This window comes from Esox lucius, chromosome 23 (assembly GCF_011004845.1).
Source record: "Esox lucius isolate fEsoLuc1 chromosome 23, fEsoLuc1.pri, whole genome shotgun sequence".
Classification (NCBI taxonomy): Eukaryota; Metazoa; Chordata; class Actinopteri; order Esociformes; family Esocidae; genus Esox; species Esox lucius.
Window position 1 is genome coordinate 4,771,029 of NC_047591.1, and position 20,754 is coordinate 4,791,782.

General features: G+C 42.4%; 2 protein-coding genes across 2 annotated transcripts in view; both read right to left on the minus strand.

The window, feature by feature from the left end:
- Window positions 1-13,677, minus strand: part of LOC105025653 (zinc finger protein 800) — a 51,515-nt gene extending 37,838 nt beyond the window's left edge. The window contains exons 1-6 of the mRNA XM_010896474.4: window positions 13,479-13,677; window positions 12,956-13,021; window positions 10,438-10,542; window positions 5,120-5,306; window positions 4,020-4,435; window positions 186-268 (exon numbers count right to left, since the gene is read on the minus strand). Of these exons, the coding sequence (XP_010894776.1) occupies window positions 186-268; window positions 4,020-4,435; window positions 5,120-5,306; window positions 10,438-10,542; window positions 12,956-13,021; window positions 13,479-13,662 (1,041 nt within the window). The 5' untranslated portion in view covers window positions 13,663-13,677. The remainder of the gene's footprint in view (window positions 1-185; window positions 269-4,019; window positions 4,436-5,119; window positions 5,307-10,437; window positions 10,543-12,955; window positions 13,022-13,478) is intronic.
- A 1,357-nt stretch (window positions 13,678-15,034) lies between these two features.
- On the minus strand, window positions 15,035-20,346 carry sypl1 (synaptophysin-like 1). The gene is made up of 5 exons (XM_010896475.4): window positions 19,700-20,346; window positions 18,197-18,315; window positions 17,524-17,728; window positions 16,576-16,767; window positions 15,035-16,203 (listed from the first exon to the last, which is right to left on the minus strand). Exons 1-5 carry the CDS (start codon window positions 19,769-19,771, stop codon window positions 16,063-16,065), a joined length of 729 nt encoding a protein of 242 aa, XP_010894777.2. The 5' UTR covers window positions 19,772-20,346; the 3' UTR covers window positions 15,035-16,062.
- Between the last annotated feature and the right edge of the window lie 408 nt (window positions 20,347-20,754).

Consider the following 20,754-nt stretch of genomic DNA (forward strand, 5'->3'; position numbering starts at 1 on the left):
AGCAAAGTCGACACAAGGGGGCGATATAAAAACATTTAACGGGACAAAAAAAAAAAGTTTCCCTTTGTAACTGGAGAAAATACAGACAATGACAATGTGCAGTGATCTGCACACGATCACAATGAGAGTGTGCAGGTATAGTCAGAATGAACTGTGTTGACCAATGAGATGTCAAGGGACATCACCTTGCAGGTGAGTGATCGTGTGCAGGGTCGTTTGCTCTCGGGGTCCTGGACTCCACAGTGCTTGTTTGGGTCAAACACCCTACCTGTAAAACATTTTAAAGAAAAGTCAAACTGGTTTGTCATAGCTGATTTCTAATTGTTTCGCTTTCAGTTGTACCATGGAGTCATATTCATCAAATATATTTTGCATGAAATAGTGAGTTGTATTAAGTTGGTTTCCAGCACCTATAGTTAACTGCTGTTTGAGTGAAACCTTCCAGATTTCCAGCTTGGTTTTGCCTGTGTTCAACACTTCCACTATCTGTAATCTTCGATGTGTCATCTCCATAATCTACCTGGGTACTGTAAGTTATTGCCTCAGGAGAGTACTCGGTGGTGGAGACTATGTGAGTGTTGGTTTAGAAGACGAGAGTTGAGCAGGCCAGTGGGAGTCTTCAGTGGCAGGGAGTTTTAAGGAGCAGAACCCTTGGGAGCAATAGCTCATGAAATTCACTGTGTAAATCAGAGTTGGAAAGACGCACGGTGCAGAAACTTTGCCATGTGGAGAGAGAAATGAGAAAAAATATGGGAGAAAACCCAAGGCCGATGAAAGGAAGAGAGGAGCAGGAAACGAGAGAGAAGAATGAAGAGAGACAACAAGAGCGTTAGAGGGAAGTCTCCACCTCCACAGCAGAGTCACCAGGGACTCCCAGTACACAAGGTTAGCATTAAGCAACAACCTACAGTCACTTCTTTTCAAAACATGCTTGGAGCTAAACTAAATCTTCTGAATCTGTTCATGCCCTATCACTATCTGGACTTCACAGATTTTAAAAGTAATGTGGAAATTTCAGAAGTAACAAGGACGTTTAAACAGTCTCCATTACGGTAATACGTCATCCAGGGTAGGCTCTCATCTCCACACCCCGTTGAGGGGGAAAATAAACCAGCATCCCACATAGAATACGACAGCATAAACAATACAAACCGTCCAGCTTAAATTAATAACGCTTGCTATGCCGAAGAATTGCTGTGTAGTTGGTTGGTTGTCCCTCTTGCAATTGCGTTTTGTACCTACTACTTTTGTGCTTTTGTTGTCATGCTGTACTGCAATCACAGTCACCTACTCAATGTTTTAGCTGCAGACTGACCGGTGTTAAACACCAGCCAGGCAAACGTAGCTAGGTAGGTCAGTTGTAAGAGCCCATTGCTATTGCTAGCTTGCATACTAGTTGTAGAGCAGGAATGAAAAGTAAACTATTTCACTGGTAATTTGCTTACCTGGAGACTCAATAACGTAGGAATGGATGTCCAGGTAGGACACCTCTGACCAGAGTGGGGTTATTGCACCAGTTTGATTCTGAGAGACTGAATGGACACGATTTAAGATGGACCAAATTAATATATCTTGCGTGTTCTATGGCAGGCATAGTGGACATATTGACTTTACATAATATATTTTGGGTAATTTATAAACCAATTTAATTATGGCAGTTCTCTGTTAGTGCTGTTTTGTACTGCTATTTTACATGAATGTCTATGGTGAGTGTCGTTTTTTTGTCCCCCAAAAAAGTGCAGGAATGTGTTGCGAACTAAGTTCCAAGATGTGCCGGTCTGATGTATGCTATCATTTTCTATTATTTACCTACAGTGATTGGACAAAATAACCGGAAACAACAGATGCAAATGTACTTGAAAGTACTTCGATGAATTCGAAAATATCGACGCAGCTGCTGAGGTCACGTTAGGTTAATTGACAATTAGGAGTACATGTGTCAGCTATAAGAGAGACCATACTATTAGCACTTAAATATGAGTTTTTGAAACAGACATTTTCAACAGTCATTGTATTGGTCAAAAAAATTATAATAATTATTCAATAAGTCCTAAGCTTCGAAAAGCAGGGTGTCAGTGTTGTCTTTCTGAAAACTTGTATCCATGGCTAACACACAAAGATGCTTAACCTGGTGTTAGGAGCACAAAACCTGGATCCCTGCACAATGGAATAAAGTAATATGGTCTGAGGAGCAATCACCATATTTCCTAAATTCAGAAAGGTTCACATGCAGAGAAAGCCAAAGCATGCGCCAAAATGTCTGCTGCCATTGTTAAACATGATGGGGCATTTGTAATGGTATGGGCAGCCATCTAGTTGGAGATTCGGTTCTGATGACTGCTCTGCATGGTTGTGTAACGCTCAAGGAACATGAGGCCATTTTACAGGACCAGGTGCATCCTGTGGTGGGACCACTTTCCTCATGATTCTACACTATTCCAAGATGATAATGCCCCTATACACACACACACCACTAAACAAATTCTAAATTGTGGTTTCATGAACACGAGGATGATGTCAAACAACTTCCATGGCCTCCCCAATCACCAAATCACAGAAGCTTTATGGGAACTTCTGGAGCACAGCGGGCAAAGTAGATTTACCACTCATGCCTCCCATAATGAACTGGAGGCTTTTCTACTTGAAGAATGATGTAGGAATCCAAGAAGGATTGGAGCCATTCTGAAAACAAAGGGTGCCCCCTACTCCTTATTATGTTTTTGAAGTTGATATATTGTAAGATGTTTCCGTTATTTTGTACACCCCCGTTATATAATGCACCGGTAATGTTTGAGAAAAAGTATATAAATATTACGCATAGTCTCCCAGATACAAAGGTGGAACTTTACAGGCATTGTCAATATAAAGATCGTTTACTTCATAGCACATTTTGCAAACTATAGCAAGTTTACTGGTGGAAATGAAATTATATAATTGGGTGTGGTGAAAAACTATTTTAGACAGTGGCATTTCCCATAGGTTTTTAATTGGTTTGGGTTCTGGGGATTTAGGATGACCATGGTACATAAACAACTCATTGAGGTCCTGAAGATTAGTCGATAAGTTCAATTCAAGCCTACTGGTAATACCCCCAACAGTACTAATGTTTATTGTAATTGAGGACAGAGCTGGGAACCACTGTTGTAGTTGACAGTAACAGTCAAGTGGGTGTGCATAGCAACTGTACTTATGGATTCCACATTTTGTCACAACACTTTTTTGAACTTTTTTTGCGGGGGCGAATGAGCATTCGCCTAAATGCTTACTCAATTGGGAGCTGATTAAGATATGGTCTAAAGTGCATTAGCTTGAAAACACAAAACCTTTCAAGAACGCTAATTATTAGTAGCTAAAGATTGCCATAATTTTAATTTCTACAAATTGATTTTAGAAGAAGAATAACAAACTAGCTAGTTAATACTGAGTCCACAAATTCTACACTATTATTGGAAAAAGTGGAAAACAGTAAAAATAAAGTGTGTCAGAAATGTTCACTGGTACTGTACATTTGATAATGATGTTGAAGGCAACATTGTTTCTAATAAATATTAGTCTACTTTAGCAATGTTGTCAAATATCCAAGCAACTACACTGTATTACAGATTAAATGGTAATTAGCTTGTTTAAAGTCATTTCCCCCATTCAATTTCTGGTCTTCAATATGGCTGCAGTGTCTATAGAAGGTAAATGACCGTAGCAACAATTTGACCAAGTTATAGAGGTGCAGTCCATAAATTAATAAATTCCAGCAAGAAAGTGTTAATTCCAAACTTTAGCGGAAACATATTTTTCTCAATCTACAAATTTATATTACAAACATTTGTATGCCGTAGTGAAGTGGGAAAGAGTGGCTGTTTAGATTCCAACCCATGTAACAGTGGTATTAATTGCTTCATGTGTGTCCTTTATGTTGGCTGTTACCTAGACATGGATGTTCTTCTCCATCTGTGATTGTACTTATTCATGTTCATCTCAAATATCAATACGTTTGATTATTCAAGGTGGGGCGCAGTTCTCACCTGATAGTCTCCTGTTAGGCCCGGGCGTTTTGGTTCCATTATGCTGTTTCCTGTCATGCGGGGAGGAGGGTGCAGTGGTCCGGGGCGTGGGAGAAGGGGAGGGTCTGCGGTGGTCGTGGGGGGAGGGAGAGGGTGATGAGGAAAATGGACGTTTGTCCATGGGAGAGCGGGCAGGGCTGGGCCGGCTGTCTGCTGAGGAGGGGGGCGTGGTGGAGCGGGGAGTGGGGGGGCCGCGACCGTTCACCAGCTTCTCCTGAGAGCCCTTGAGGGTAGTTGGGGGGGTCGGGGAGGGTTTGAGGGAGGAGGGGGAGGAAGAGGGAGGGGTGGAGGATGAGCAGTTGATTCTGACGTGGGCTCCCCCTTCTGTCCGGCCAAGACACGGCATCTTCTCCAAACTCACCACCGGCAAGGACACACTGGAAAACAGACCGAGAGAGAAACAGAGGGAGTGAGACACATGGAGAGAGTGAGAGAGAAACAGAGGGAGGGAGACACATGGAGAGAGTGAGAGAGAAACAGAGGGAGGGAGACACATGGAGAGAGTGAGAGAGGAACAGAGGGAGGGAGACACATTGAGAGAGTGAGAGAGGAACAGAGGGAGGGAGACACATGGAGAGAGTGAGAGAGGAACAGAGGGAGGGAGACACATGGAGAGTGTGAGAGAGAAACAGAGGGAGGGAGACACATGGAGAGAGTGAGAGAGAAACAGAGGGAGGGAGACACATGGAGAGAGTGAGAGAGAAACAGAGGGAGGGAGACACATGGAGAGAGTGAGAGAGAAACAGAGGGAGGGAGACACATGGAGAGAGTGAGAGAGAAACAGAGGGAGGGAGACACATGGAGAGAGTGAGAGAGAAACAGAGGGAGGGAGACACATGGAGAGAGTGAGAGAGAAACAGAGGGAGGGAGACACATGGAGAGAGTGAGAGAGAAACAGAGGGAGGGAGACATGGAGAGAGTGAGAAACGGAGCACGCCCGAAGGGTAGGAAGAGTGTTAAAACAGGAAGAGTGAAGTGATGAGGAGAGAGATGTCAACTGTTAAATTTGGAAGTTCTCAGAATCTTTTAGACCAGGAGTGGCAATGTCTGTGTGCCCCAACCATGTCTTGCCGCGGGCGCCCTTGGGAGGGTAGACTGCGAGGGGGGCCTTGTTGAAACGGGAGTGGGGGTAGTCTCTGGGGACCCGGAAGGGAAGGGGGGGTGCAGGACCTGGGGTGGGGGCCACCGCCACCTTGGGCTTCGAGACCACAGGGCCCCTCGGAGGACACGGAGAGCCGTGCCGACGCTCTGAAACACAGACACACACACACACACACACACACACAGGTATTAGGACGGGGTATCACTGACTAGTCAGTTAAACAGTGGATTTGTGATGTTTGTACTAATCAATATTGAAGTAGTGTTGCACGGTATACCAAAACCAGCACACAAATGATTGTCTCAGTGTTCTGTTCCACAGAAACTGAATTTAGCCAGTGACATTTGTTTAAATTATGTTGGTTTACAACGAAAAACTAACAAACGTGAAGATCTAGATTTAAACAGCACAAGTTAGGTGTTCAATTCACAGAGCACCACAAATGTTTGTTAATTCATCTGATATTTAGCTGGCAATCCAAAACTACATTTTCAAAACCAAGTTTCCTTCAATGTAAATTATAACTAAGTGGGGGGGAACCAGGGCAAACCACAACTGGTATCTGCCCTATAAGTCAGGCTAATGGCATAGTAACCACAGAGAAACAGGGAGCCAGATTGTCCAATGGATGTACAAATCTAAAGCATCCGGTTGTCATTTCCACTCCCAAGAGGTAGTGGAAGCATTTGGAGTGAGATATTTTGCTTGTTATCTCATCAATATAATGTAATTTCAATAACCTTTTCAGTTACCAAAGGTAGAAATTTACAAAGAGTGTACAGTCCCACCCCGCCCCCCCAACTTAATCATAAAGGAAAGTACATACAAAGAAATATGCTAAAATGTACCAATATTGCCCAATAGGTTATCACTATCTTGTGGTTGGTTCCTCACACTCACTTGCCTTACACTGAAAGCAACAGCACCAGGTGATTCTACATTCAACTAATAGCTAAACTGTCTTTTTAAAATGTTTAGCTAGCACACCTACAAGCAGTAGTGCAGCAGTAAGAAAATACATATATAAGTCCTTTGTACATTCTTTTGCATTAGAAAAAACAACTCTGGACATAAAAACTGGCTAGTGAGTAAAGAGAGGGATTTCAGGTTCAGTACGCCAGGTCATAATGAAATACAGGTAGCTGACGTTATATCCAATCAATTATGGCAACTAAGTTACTAATCCTTGTTCAACATTATTGTAGAAATATAGCTTGTTATTTTAGCTGGACTGCTGTGGTAGCTATGATGCCAACTATTTAGCTAGCTTGCATTCTAAATAGTTAGAAAGCATAAAGTGTGGCTGGCAATGGACAGCACATCTATTGAAAATCTTGTCTCTCTCAGCATTTTTAAATCATTGATGATGGACTTGGAATCTGATTCCCTTACTTGACAATGTTTTTAATCATGTTGTGTCAACACCTGCAGAATACTGGTGTAATTGACTTATGGTTGTATTGATTATACTTGTAACGGCTTATGGCTGCCTATTCCTGGCCAGGATGCTCTTGGCCTGGAATAGGCTCTTTTAGTCTCAATGAGCCTATACTGGTTAAATAAAGGTTTAATAAATACATTTAAAAACTGGCAGTAGGATGGAGTAAGATTAAAACAGTGTGTTGAGGTTGAAAGAAATTCCTCAATATCTAGCTAGTTGTAGCCAAAGGACATTCCAGAAAGTAACTGGCTAGCAACATTAGTGAAGCTAGATTTACCCAGAAATTGGTCACATAGAAACATGAAATCAGTTGTCAATTTTGGAAACAGTGGAAACAAAAGCCAAGCTAGCCCAACAAGGTCAGCCCAGATAATCATATGAATTTAGGAAATGGGATATCTGTCTTTGCATGTTTGCTAACACTTGTAAGCATTTAGCCAGTTTCTGTTTATAAAGAAAAAGTTTGAAAAGAAATAGCAGGCCTTGTATGCAGCCAGACATACCATATACTGATGGAAACCGGGATACCACACAAGCAAAATGTGTAGAAATGACCAATAATACTTCAACGTTTTGTCTGCAGTCAAAAGGGTTGCCACTAAATGTGTTACGTTAATGAGATGGGGAAGCACAGCAAAATGTTGCTTAGAGCACGCAAAAGCCTAAGTTTGACCCTGGCTCTTAACTAGAACACAAATCCAGTGACTTCAAATCCATTTTAAAAAGTCACCAGAACTGACCCCACAATCATCCACACTTCCTTTTTTGTACCAGTATCACTGGAATTAGTATTGTGATAATAAACCTGGTATTGGAGTCAAAGTTCTGGTACCGTGACAACACTACTACTGAAGAGAAGAAAGGAGAGGACTAAAAGGAGGACAAGACTTACGGTTCTTGCTATGCATATCTTGGGGTGGGGGGGGGTGGGGGGATGGGTAGGAGAAGGGTGGGGTGGGTTGGTCCTCTACTCTCTCTCTCTGCCTCACTGGGACTCTACTCCCCAGACACCTAGTACAGACAGGAACAGAGGGACACATCAGAGTCACGCGCACAGAAACACACGTGCTGTCTATTGCTTTCTCTCTCGCTAATACACAATCGCATGTACACATGCACTCTCTCACACACACACACATACACACACACGTCATGAATAAACAAACACGCACCAAAGCTTATTGTAGACCTACTGCTCATGCTGACTTTGCATTAAAATAACAGTTTCCTGCGGAAAGCTTGTGAACTGGGCCGGGGGGATAAAAAAACACGTTATATCTCTGTCAGCAAATACAACTATTTAGGGAATCAACATCTTTGTTCTGCCCAGGCAGTTTCTTAAATAGACTTGGCACCAGCACCAACACCAGAACCACAGCCACCCTGCCAACTGCCCTCAGCCAACTGCAGCCCGTCAGTCTGGAACACCTACTTCACAGAGTCCGTCTCATTGGTCTCCATTCACAGGCTGAATGTGCGAGGAGCCAATAAGATGGAGCGAGTGTGAATGACATGGCGATCGAGTATCCCAGTCAATGAGTGCAGAAACACAGACAGCTTGCTAGAACAATGGGAATGGATGAGCGCACAGATTAAGCAGGCGTCAAGCTGTGCACGGGTGTTTGCGCACAGGCGCCACTGTGTGTGTGTGGTTTGCACCAGAGTGTGTGTGGAGGCGGGTCATATGGGCAGTTGTGTGTGCAGGTGAGTAAATAAGCAAGGTAAAGCAGAGTTGTATTAAGATCAACGACCAAAGTCCACTTCATTCACAGGTATGCAGTTGTAGCCACAGCAATAGTATTACATTGACTTAGTATGCCATGTCAATAGCCAGTTAAGACCACTTCATTTATTCCTTCTTGTTTTCTAATTCACAGCAGTAATTGTCTGTCAGACAAGGCATCCAAATCAGGTGCTTCTGCTTTTCCCATCTGACCCTGGGGTCAGGGGAAAGAGGCTACCTCATCCCTCGCTTCCGCTAGTTGCACTGGCCCAGCGAGCGGAGCCGTGTCTACGTGAGAACCATGAGGCTAACCACGACAAGGTATGAGGCTGAAAGACGGCGTCACTGAGGGATCAGCTGGGTTTGTTTACAGCCACACTGCCGCCTCTAGAGGAAGACACCCACGACAGAGAGGCAGGAAGACAGACAGTGAGAGGAAGACAGAGAGAAGCACAGAGACAAGAACTAAACCCTTCTGCGACAGCCAAACTGCTATGTAAGCCAAGGCAAAAGATCACTACTCTAAACTACCCTGCAGATCCACCAGATCACTAGCCTGCAGATCCACCAGATCACTAGCCTGCAGATCCACCAGATCACTAGCCTGCAGATAAATTATTACTACACTGAACATCTCTACAGACACAACAGATCACTACTCTACACATACACACACAACACATTAGCAATGCAGCTGCTTTAACAAAACAGGACAACAACCGCCCTGACACGGGCACCGACAACCAGCTCACAACAGGGAGTGCCAGCCCATGCGCTCCAGTCAAAGAACTGAAACGAAAACCAAGCACAGACAACCTGCAAGCAGCTCAATTAATCCATGACTGCAAGTGCAAGTTGGACTACCCCCATTAGAAATATATATTTTTTTTGTATGAAAAGAAAAAGAACCCCCCACCCCCCATTTGAATAAAAGCCCCTATGCTCACACATTCTCTGAATAACACGATTTTCCGTTACACTGCTCAATCAGCCCCAGCGACCAGAAACAGACGGGCAAGCAGAGACAACAAAGCTGGATATCAACAGAACAACCAACATTGGTGTCAAGCTGGCGGGAAGGATCGCACACCCCCACCCACCCACCAACAGCTGAGAAGCACTGACCCCTGAGCACAAGTCACCTCAGAACCATCAGTCTACAGCTGTTGAGTGGAAGCTATCCTGCTCACCCTCGCCTCAGCTCTGAGGTCATGTTTACACACGTTATAAAGAACATTGTGAGGGATTATAACCAATCTGATCCTGGTGATGAATGGAGTGGCCTTAAAAAGCCAGATGCGTACAACGTCCACCCAGCACAGGAGGAGGAGGTCCGGTCAACCACCCAAGCCAGGCTCCTATCTAGGTTTCTTCCTAGGATACAACCCTTCTAAGCATATTTTATAAGCCACTGTGCATGTACATATTGCTTTCTCTTTGGGGCTTCAGACTGGGTATCCTTATAAGCCTTTTGAGAAACAATACAGAGATTTAAAAAAAAGGTATTTAATAAAATAAACATTACTGATTGACTGGGTAAGACAAAGTCGAGGTGCTTTCTGAGAAGCAGCTGGAGGTTGCAACCTGTAGGGGACAGGAGAGAGCACTCAGGGAGGGAGGGTGGGTGGGTGTGTGTGTGTGTGTGTGTGTGTTAGCGTGCGTTTTGCCTGTCTTTCTGCACAGACAGACTTGTTCAGGGACACATGCAGTTCGTCTGTAGCAGACCTAAGGGCGCTCCGCTCTTTAGGGCTTGATGAGATGGTAAACAAACTGACAGATATGAGCTAGTCCAAGCCTGACCCAAGTTAGAATGTTCTTAAAGTAGAGTGGGTTAAAGTGGGTTGGGGTAGTGTGTGAGTGTTAAGGGGCTATGTACCACCAAGCTGGTGTGTGGACTAGGAAAAAAGGGGGTTATATATCTGGATAAAGAAACATGCTTTTGTATGGACACTGCCACTGAGCTCGTGATTTATTGCTTTGGTTCTGGAGACTGCCCAAATTCAAACAAGCCTCAGGCACATCGTGACCAGGGTCGCCAATCTCTCAGAATGGAACGTCAGGTTAGTGGTCACGGCTTTTACTGTGGTGTGTTGTTTAGGCTTAGAGGTCTTACCGTAGTGGGTGAGGATGCCCTGGGGTTTGACCACTTGGTTGCAGACATGGCAGACGACGAGACAGAAATCCTCCTGGGTTGGGTACTGGCCATACACGTGCATCTCTACAGAAGACAGAGACGGGGTGAGCTAGTTGCCTGACTCCTCCAACTGAGATCTTCCGCTGCGCTATCGTTCACTAGATATGTCGGTCCTGGCCTGTTGCAGGCAAAATATGGGATGTTGCACAAAACGTATTCAGCGATTGGAGCATACCAAACCAATCACAGCTGAAAAGACACGGTTATGTCCAAACTGTCACAATTTCATTTCATTTTAGTTATGGATCAATTTTTCTCACCAATTTCCTGATATCCAATTTGGGATTGAGGCTCTGCTTCATCAAAAGAACTCCAAGCAGACTTGGGACAGTCATGGTGTCGAGATACGTAAGGATTACGATTCCGTTCCTGTCACGATGCTCGTTCAACCAGAAAGTTCAGACTGGAATCCTTACGCGCCAAAAGGAAAGCACTCTACGGCCTCATACCACGATTCAGCTCACAGGTGCCCAAGCTGCCACAAGGAGTCGCTAGAGCTTGATGAAGCAATGCAACCAGATTTGTTTATTATGCTCTCAAACCCAGGGGGTGGTGGCCAATCCACCTACCTCTGTTGGACACCTGGGCTAATCGGCAAGTAGGTTTGAAACCCTGGCCTCCCCATGACCCAGTTAACAAGGAGGCAATGTTTCTTTTGTGTTGTGTTTACAAATATGCCCTTCAGAGGGGTCACACAATGCTGATTTATCTGTGTACTCTGGCACAACCCATCTAGGACCAACTAGAAGGAACCCATTGAGTCCCTGGGGTGTTTTTAGATGCAGGTTGCAACGCCAGGATGGTTAAAAACACCAGTAATGCTTGATATCAGGCCTGTTGTCCATAATCAGGAACAAATCAGAGACAAGTCATGCTTGGTGACTATCTGACTGAGGCATTACTCCTGCTGCCAAGACTTGTCAAGACATCTTTGTTTGCTACCTAATTCTCAGACCTTCTGAAGTGTGCCCTTTGGAGAAGTGACTGGAGAATTATGTCATAATAAAAACGCCTGCTCAGTGGACAGACAGGGCAGGAATTACCCTAATTTCTGGCCAGATAGTTGCACAGACAAAATCTGTTTATTGTCCAGAGTCTCTTTCCTACACTGCAGACCCCTTCAGTAGGCCAGGTGCCATACTCCAGACAGAGCGGGGGGGGGGGGGGTTGCTGTTAATGGACTAACAGGAGTTACACCTCAGTTGGACCCAAAAATGAGTACAGTACTTATGAAAGTATGAACGCAATTTCCTCCATCTGTGCCAAGGCAAATAAGAACAGTGTGTAACTTGCTGCGGCACTCTCCTGCCAAAACGACTGCTTAAAGCAGTGCTGCGAAACAATCTTTCTTCGGTGAATGGGCACTAGCCAGGCACCAAGGAACCTCTGTAATGTCTGTGTGGCAACACGCTGAGAGTAACTTTAAAAAAAATCTAAATAAAGATATTCTCTCTACATAGGTCAGATATTTGAAATCCAGACTACATCAGCTGTTGAGATTACCATATTACCAACTACGGGGGTTCTAAACATGGAACCTGAAATGTATTAAGACATGTGGACAGTCTGTAATGACGTCTTTTCCAGCAGCAGATAGCTATTAGTGTCTGTTTGAACCATTGGATCACCTCATGAGCTGATGAGTATGTGTGTGAGGGTGTCACACCCGGCCTGACTCCTGGCCAGATTTCAACAATGTTTGAGGACATTCTGGCTGAGTGAGTGAGTGAGAAGATCTCCTAATCTAAACCTGGAGGGGGAGGGTTCCAAACTGACCTTAGATCAATGTCCAAAGGACAACTCAATCATACGCCGTCTCGATGTATTGCCATGTGTTGGCATGGGATCAGCAGTCACAGCATGGCTGGGATTTAAGAGGGGCTCTTCTCTGGCACTGGAAATAATGGGTATGACTCACATTCTGACTAAAGACTGGGGTGTTAGTACTTGAAGATTTCTAGTAGCTGTCTGTCTATCACTCTGGGTGGGCTTCCAAGCTATAATCATCAAATCCAGTGTTTACCATGTGGGTGGAGCCAAGTGCCTCTCCATACAAACTCTAGTGAAGGTAAACAGACACACTAACATGCCTTTCCTTGCTTGACAGCTATTGTGCCACCAATAGGCTATCAATCAATTTCTAATGAGCAAACTTGTAAATTAATTAATATGAATATTATAAAAATAAAGAGGGCTAAGAAACAAATAGGATGTGGTTGTCCTTTAGCTTTGAATCTAACAGGATGTGTAGTTGTGTGGCTGATTGTGGTGGTAAAATATGCAAGAATGTTGGCAGGAATGCACGTGATAGCGGTGGGGGGGGGGGGGGGGGGTGGGGGGGGGGGGGGGGTCTATTTTGGACATCTATCATCACCAAAAACTTGAGGCGCAATAGGCCAAGTTGGCCGTTAGTGCAGCACGTTTGGTTCAACTTTACCTTCTTTGCTGAGTTTAGTTGCTTCTCTGTTGTACAACTCTTTCACGCGGTTTTCGACGAGGGAGTCTGTATTTAAACAAACAAATATAGTTTAAAGTTCAAGTAAAAAAAAAAAAAAGTCAAGCAACTCATCGACACGCTCAAAGGTGCCGTAATAACTAATCCAACTAACCAACAAGCTAGTTAGCTTTAAACTGTAGCAAACGAGGTGGCTTACCAGCTAAATCAAGCGAACTGTCACAAACAACCCCAAAGTTATCCTTGTTGAGTAACAACCTCGTGCACATTACGGTAATATTTCCAATGCATTACACAAATCAATACAAAGCTATTTTAAATATGATTTTTTTAAATTGATGTTACGAATATGATAATGTTAGTTAGCAATCTAATATTTTGTTGTTTTCTTTCAGCTTTGACAGATGCATTGAGGACACGGCTGGCTAACTCAATCTCAGTTCAACAACACTGCTCGCACGTGCCATTTTTATACAAAAGGATGGCAACATAAACGTTCACTTACTGTCAGAATAGTGTAATTTTGCTGCACTAATGAAGGTTGACCAAGGTTTATACAGAAACGTATCCGGACTTGGTAGTTGGCGATCCAATGTCGCCATTGCTCTTCCTTCTTGTTCTTGTTGCTTGCTTTTTTTTTTTCTCCTTCGCAGTAAGCTAAACGAGACTAGCGGAGCGCCTGACGTCATTTTCGGAATGTTCCGTATTCGCTCGTTGTCTTTCGACAAGTTGAAAGGTTACAGAGGGGTGTGCGCCTCGGAGGTTCAAAAGTTCAAACTAATGTTTTTCACATATTAAAACGAAAGCATTAATACTTTTATTTCAACTATTTTAAGTATTTGTTGTTTACTCATGAATCCGTAACCGTAGGCGATAAGAAAGGTAACGTAGCATGCAGCGTCTTTTCCAATATAACTGATGTATAAAATATATAGTGCTGTTATGATGGATCAGTAAATTAGTCGGTTAATTGGTGTCATAGAAATACTACATGATTTTCGGTCAGATACATTTATTGGAATACTGCAAGCTTTTGCACTGGTGACAACAATATCTGACCCAGCATTGACCTCTTGTGGTAAGAATTGGTAATTAATTCTCCGTTGAATGACAGTACTTCATGAAAATATTCTGCAGTACGGATACACTATTCAGAAAATGCGCGTATGGGAAGATGTATGAATGAGCAGTTAAAACTATGTGCTCTGCAGACTGTTTTGATGAATCAGTGCTAGTCGGATGACGTGAATCAGAAACCTAAACAAATGGAGCGTCATCTCTTTTCCACACGTCAGTTTTGTATACCACAAGACTGAGAACTTAAGTGGATCTGAAACTGCATGACTTCTTGCCATCTTTTAATTAGACGCATCATTTGATAATTTCCTCTCCTCCTTCGAAGAAATAATTGATCTCATTCAGATGGGTTCACTGATTTGATCCACATATACAGTCATGTCATAACTTCTACTTTAAAGGTAGTAATTATGTATTTTAAGTATGTCAGTGATCAACTCTAATCATAGAGATGCCTGGAGGACATAAACGACATTAACATGTTCCAGTACAGATATTACCAGTGAAGGCATCCATTTTAATTTTGTCAAAAGTGTGGGACTTCCAACTTCATGGCCAATTCCTCTTGATGACCCAGTTAGTCATTAGCTGATTTCTACCGATGACTCCAAACAGGTTATGAGGCAACTCAAACCAGGTCATCTGAAGGGATCATCCAGTATTTATACAGAAATTAACTACATTAACATGGCGGTTGCCCCCTGCCTCTGCAGTTGCTGGAAAAGATATAGTGGCATGGTTACACAGATGAGGCCTCTTTCCATCTCTATGGCTCGGAAACACTGGCATGGACTCACCAAATAACGTCCTGTTTGTTCTCCAGACAAACAGTAAGTACTGAGGTCACAGGACAGACTAGGAAACAACAGCTGCATTATGTCTACACAAAGTCTCTATCCCCTTTCCCAGTATGGCTTGTATAGTGTATATTTTGATTAAGTAAATTTTACCAAATGTTCTACATTTAAATGAAAAAAGGTTACACAAAATGAATTGGTATTTATTCAAAAAGAAAGAAGATATTCATAATTTCTTTGGGGACAGATCTGTCTCTCCACAACATGGAAATACAGCTGGAATTGGTCTGATGATAACAGAGGATATAGGCATAACCAGTATACCAGACAAAAACACAGTCAACTTTAGCCTTCCATTAATAAACACTTCAAATGACACTTTTAATATATCAAGTGTTATAACAGAAAAAATATCAAATGTGACGGTAATAAAAGAAATTAATACTTGAAAACATGACCTAACAATAATAATAACCATTCATTAAAAATAAAAACCTGATTTCAAAGTATAAAGCCATCACATGTACAGTGCACACTGTCTTAATGGCTATGGTTCAACAAAAACTAAGAATATGAAGTCAAATATACATGGAGCACTAAAGAAAAGAATAGAAAAATGGGTATTATAACAATATGGAAATCCGGTGTATGAATAGAAGACAATTGGAAGAAACATTGGGACGTTCTGATTAATTTCAAGTGAAAACAAACTGTAAATATGAATGATAGACAAATAAAGACTAGCAGAAGGCCAGAGGTACATTCAGAAACACATTCATCCTTCGTACCAGGAGGTGAGTGAGGACGGAAAAAAGCTTTCTTCTAGGCAGGCTAAAGAATGCATACTTCAGGTATCCTAGATTAGGGTTTAGTAGAAATGCTCTAAAAGATAGTAGCAGTTGCTACACAGATGCTGTCAATTAGTTTTAAACTGAAAAGAAGGCACAGGTGTAGAGGTAAAAGAAAGCACTTAGAGAGAAAACATTGGCATGCAGAAAGACATGGCTCAAAATTGGGATTGGTATATACTGCACAGTATTGGCCAAGCATATATATGATAACTAGGGCAATAACCATACTGCATATTGCCCATTTCCACCCAGACAGTCAGCAGGCGAGATAACTCTGCCTATTTCCATAAAGAGGACGTGTTTCCGATCTTCTAGGATCTACGGTAGTACCTAGGGGACAGTAAGGGCTGTTTTTGGAAAAGTATTAGATAGGAGCAGGAACTTGTTGACCGCGCCCAGGTCCGGACCCTTGCTGGGCAGCATACTTCTGAGAGTGCCAGCGGGTCTCCTTGTACACAAACCAAGCGTTACCAGCCCACAGAATCAGATTCAGGAAGCCAAACACCTTGACAGGAGGGACAGAAGATGCTTTAGTCTGGGTGAAACATTGTCACTTACTGGAAAATAAATAAACAGATTAACTTTACTTGTAACCTTGTGTGAAGTGTTTAAAAAAGGTTTTTCCAGCACATTTGTATGCACATTTAAGGTCATAACATGACGCTACAAATGAGAAATCATGTTCTCATGTGAAATATTCCAAACACATTAAATTAACATTAAATAAGATGATTATTCACATGCAAAATAGTGTAGTGAAACAGAAGTGAGCATGTTAGGCACTATTTACACAAGAACATGTAATCATCGTTTAATCCAGGTGAACATGAGCTTGATGCATTCTGAATAATAAGATAACAAGCAACAGGTTACTCACCGCAGAGACATTGAGGGCTCGCACACTGGCAAAGTCTGTGACCTCACAGGTCACGTTGCCCTCTTTGCAGATTGCTAGGGTGGACACAATGCCTGCTGTCCCAACCGCGTCTTTCACATTCTGCAGTCCCTTGGCCCACGCCGAGGAACACACCAGCCACAGGAAGGCAATTGCTGCCGTCAGACCAAAATCCTGGAGGGGGGGGGGGGGACCCAAATATCATCACTGACACCTAATCATCCACAGCTTCCAATTGGCTTGAAACTCCCCCCTTCTCGCCACTGTAACTAAAATGAATTGTGAATTATGTGGTTTTCTTCAAGGGCCTAGTTAGCAACATTAGGCTTACAAGTCACATTTTGTTGGCTTATGTAACATCTATTGTAATCCAGCCTGAGTTAAGATATCCAGCATGTGGTGTTTTTAATCACCCCCCCCCCCCCCCACCAAATGCATTCTGAATGACTGCCAGTGTAGGGTACATGAAATACTGAAACTGTACCGCAATCCTCTTAACGGGAACTATCATCTCAGTAATGGATGCCATGAATCCAGCTATTAACAGATTGGATCATTTAAAAGACTGAGTAGCATGAACTTAATCAAACAATCAATGTATATAAAGTACAATACAGGTACTATAAAAACTAACTATCCTGAAAACCACCTGGCAGAATATGCTGGGAAATGCAGTTTTAAACATGGTTCTGTGTAGAAGCCATATTGCCTTCCATAGAATTTTTCTTGCCTTAACCAAATAACCCTATTTTCTGCAAACCTTTGCTACGATGTTAATGGTTTGAGTAGTGCTCATTGCCCAAACATAATCCTTGTCTCTAAAAAAGGGAACCTTAGATCTTTAAAACAGTTCCTTCCCTAAAGAACTATTTTGGGGGGAAAAAATCCCCAAGAGTATAGCTTTTGTACTTTCAGTTGCCCAGTACTCACAAACATGGGGCCAAAGTCGGAGTCTTTGTACACATGCATGTAGCCCAGGTAGATGAGTAGTGCTATCATAGCATAGAAGAAGCAGATGATGGCCACGCCCACAAAGAACTCAGCCGAGGAGGCGGAGTCTCCCACCAGGTGGGTGGTGGCCACGGAGTGATTACACAGAGTGGTGTTGCCATCCACTAGAGTTACCAGGTTTAACCTGTGGACATAACACAGTGTACATTCTCGTACTGTTTGTGGGATACAGCAGAGACATGCAGAGTTATTCAGAATATTAAAGTCGGAGCTCAGTTTAAGAATGTAGGGACGTTCAAAGTGGATTTTACTCTTCACATCTCTTTAGAAAAAAGAATAATAGCAAAATCTCTAAAATAATCTCTCGAAGCAAGGGTGAGAAACCATCTACCACTGACTTTGGAAAAAAAAAAAGGAACATTTGCCTTTATTAGATACACAACATATGGGATACTCCTGGACCAGTTGCTTCCCCTGCCCTGAACACCCCACCAGATTAGATCTACAGAACTTCCTTCACTGTTCCAGCAGGATATCAGATAACAATTAACATGAAGGCATTTTAAACATTTCAAGTACTTCTATTGGTTTTATTCATTGGGTAGTATCAATCCCAGTGACCAACACACAGAGATGATTGACTGAAGCTCACCTGAAGGGATAGCTGAAAGTAGCGTTTAGCGTCTCATTCCTTCCTTCGCTGCAGAACAGCGACACAATATTCTTGCCAGAATACCCTCCACAGCTCCCAAATGCAAAAATGGCTGTTAGCTGTAAAACCCAGAGAGACAAGAAGAATGAACGAGAGTCACACAGATAGACAGAGGTGAAATATAACACATTAAATGTTTAGACTGCGAAGGGAGAAAAGGAAAAGGCTGCTTACATTAGACATACTATACGATTCTGTAAAACAAACCTCAGGGGGTGTTTTATTAATGCAGTAAAAGTGTGCATGCAGCATAACACCCTTCAGTCAGTCTGCCAAAAACAAGAAGGCTCAAACTCAATCTCTGGTTTGACTCTCTTTTTATTCTCATCCTCCCTCCAGAGCTAGGCCGTATGGATTTAAAGGGTATATACACACTCCCGAATAAGGTTTGGACCACTTCCTGAACCTAGTCCCCAATTGGACATTCAGAATGAAAGAGTTACCGGTACTAATTGCACTTAAGCCCACATCCATGACCAGCTTTACTCCTCTCAAAACCTAAAATAATAGGAAAAGGAATGCAGAACTGACAGCTCAGCATCTATGCTACTCTGTGACCATGGCCCCATTTAGGTTCCGGGGAGGTCGTTTTTTCCTCATCCTTCTCCAGATGTTTTATTTTCACTGCATGGCAACTTCCTGTTGACAGACTACCTCACTGTAGAAACTTGTGTCAGCATATGCACAGACAACAGCTAGAATTCTGTAGTCAGATGACTGGGGTGTTGCTGCCTATCTGGCCTTCTGCCTGCATAAGGATTGTCACTGTGAGAGCTGAGAACAGCTGAATGCTAACCTAATTTGCTTCAGCGTAGCTAGCTACACAGGATGTCTTTGACCAAGTTATGTAGGGGAGTGGTGGAAACTTGATTATGGAATTTTCTGCAGCATGGATTCTCAAGACAACATGGTTTCAGATGATTATGTTCTGGAAAACCTGTCAGATTGAGTGTAGATTAAATTCCAGGTGTTATTTTAAGTCGATCACATATGACCTCAAAACAGTTCCCTACAAGATAAAGATTAGACATAAAGGGTAAAACGTAAGTGAACTATTACTGAGATATAAATTAATGGATAACACCTTCCGCCTTTCTTGTGCAGGGTAGGAATGTTTTACTGAGCCATTTCGAAAGCAGGCCATTAAAAATCCCCTGGTCTCTACTTAAACAGACTTTACTGAAATGGAGAGTTGGAAGCATTGTAGACTAATCACTGTCATGTCTAAAGAAGAGACTGATCAAACGAAACAACTGTGACAAACTGTGCACAACCTATGGTGTGGTTGGCCCTAAAATGCAATACGATTGAAGTAGTTTCTAATGTCTTTTCCAAGGCCACAGCCCCGTACTGGAGTGAAAAATCCGTCGGCTGGTATTAGAAATGTTGAGGTGCTATTTTCATCAGCATGATTTTCGAGTTTGGAGAATAGCCGGTACTTACCCATTCTACAAGTTTGATGAATCCCAGCGGTTCCTTAAGAGGCGCCAAGTTCAGTCGAAATCCTGTCATCATCCCCGTTCCTATCTCAATGTTATCTGAATAAAAATGAAGAATGTTTTGCTATGAAGTAACCAGATAACTTTCAATGTTTTTAGTGACGTGGTCCTGTGCGCAATGACTGAGCGCTCCGTTTTGGTGATGCTTGTCCCTCCTTACTTGCAAATAACGGAGGTTGCAGTAGCAACTTGTGTAAACTAGGCCTACATAAAAAACTTAAATACATTAAATAATTTGTAGACTGTTAAGTTAAAGCAGTGTAACTGTGCTCCCCAATCCGGTTCTCAAATGTATTATGCAAAGCCGAAGTTTACAGTACAGAAATCGGAAATTCATTTTTGGCAGCCCTTTCTGTGATATAGTCCGTCTTGTATTCCAAAGTAGCAGTCGGTCTTTTGTTGAAAAAAAAAAAATACTTCGTTCTATTGTTCTGCCACCGGTCGCTACTCGAGTCATATGACTTAACAGAAAAAAATCTAAATCGCGAATTCTCAAAATTCCTTCATGTAGTGCATTGAACGGTTTACAAGAAAAAGAAGCGTACAGTCAACTGATGTCCAGATAGGTACACCACAGCGACCTGAGCTCGATTGTACAGTATGTACTGCACAAGAAAGGATCAGTGTTAATGACCAACTGACCGTACCAAACATGAATACACATTATACCTACTAATAAACCGAGAAGAGAATACATAAAATTATCGTTTTGTTTTTTATTATAATGTCCACACATAATTACTCAGTTCTCCAAAATTTGATTTCAATATAACTTAATTAAATGCTAGTGCATTTGATACTGTTTTGACAGCAGCTAGAAAAGAGATGAGATGGCATTCACTTTAAATAATGTATTACTTCATAACAATACAAAAGTAAATCAAACATTTTAAATTGACAAGATGGCGTTTTTAATGTGTAGACAACATCGCAACAGTAAGGTTAGTTTAAAATATCGGATAAGTTCAGTTGTGGAAAAGAATGTGGGACAACCAACAT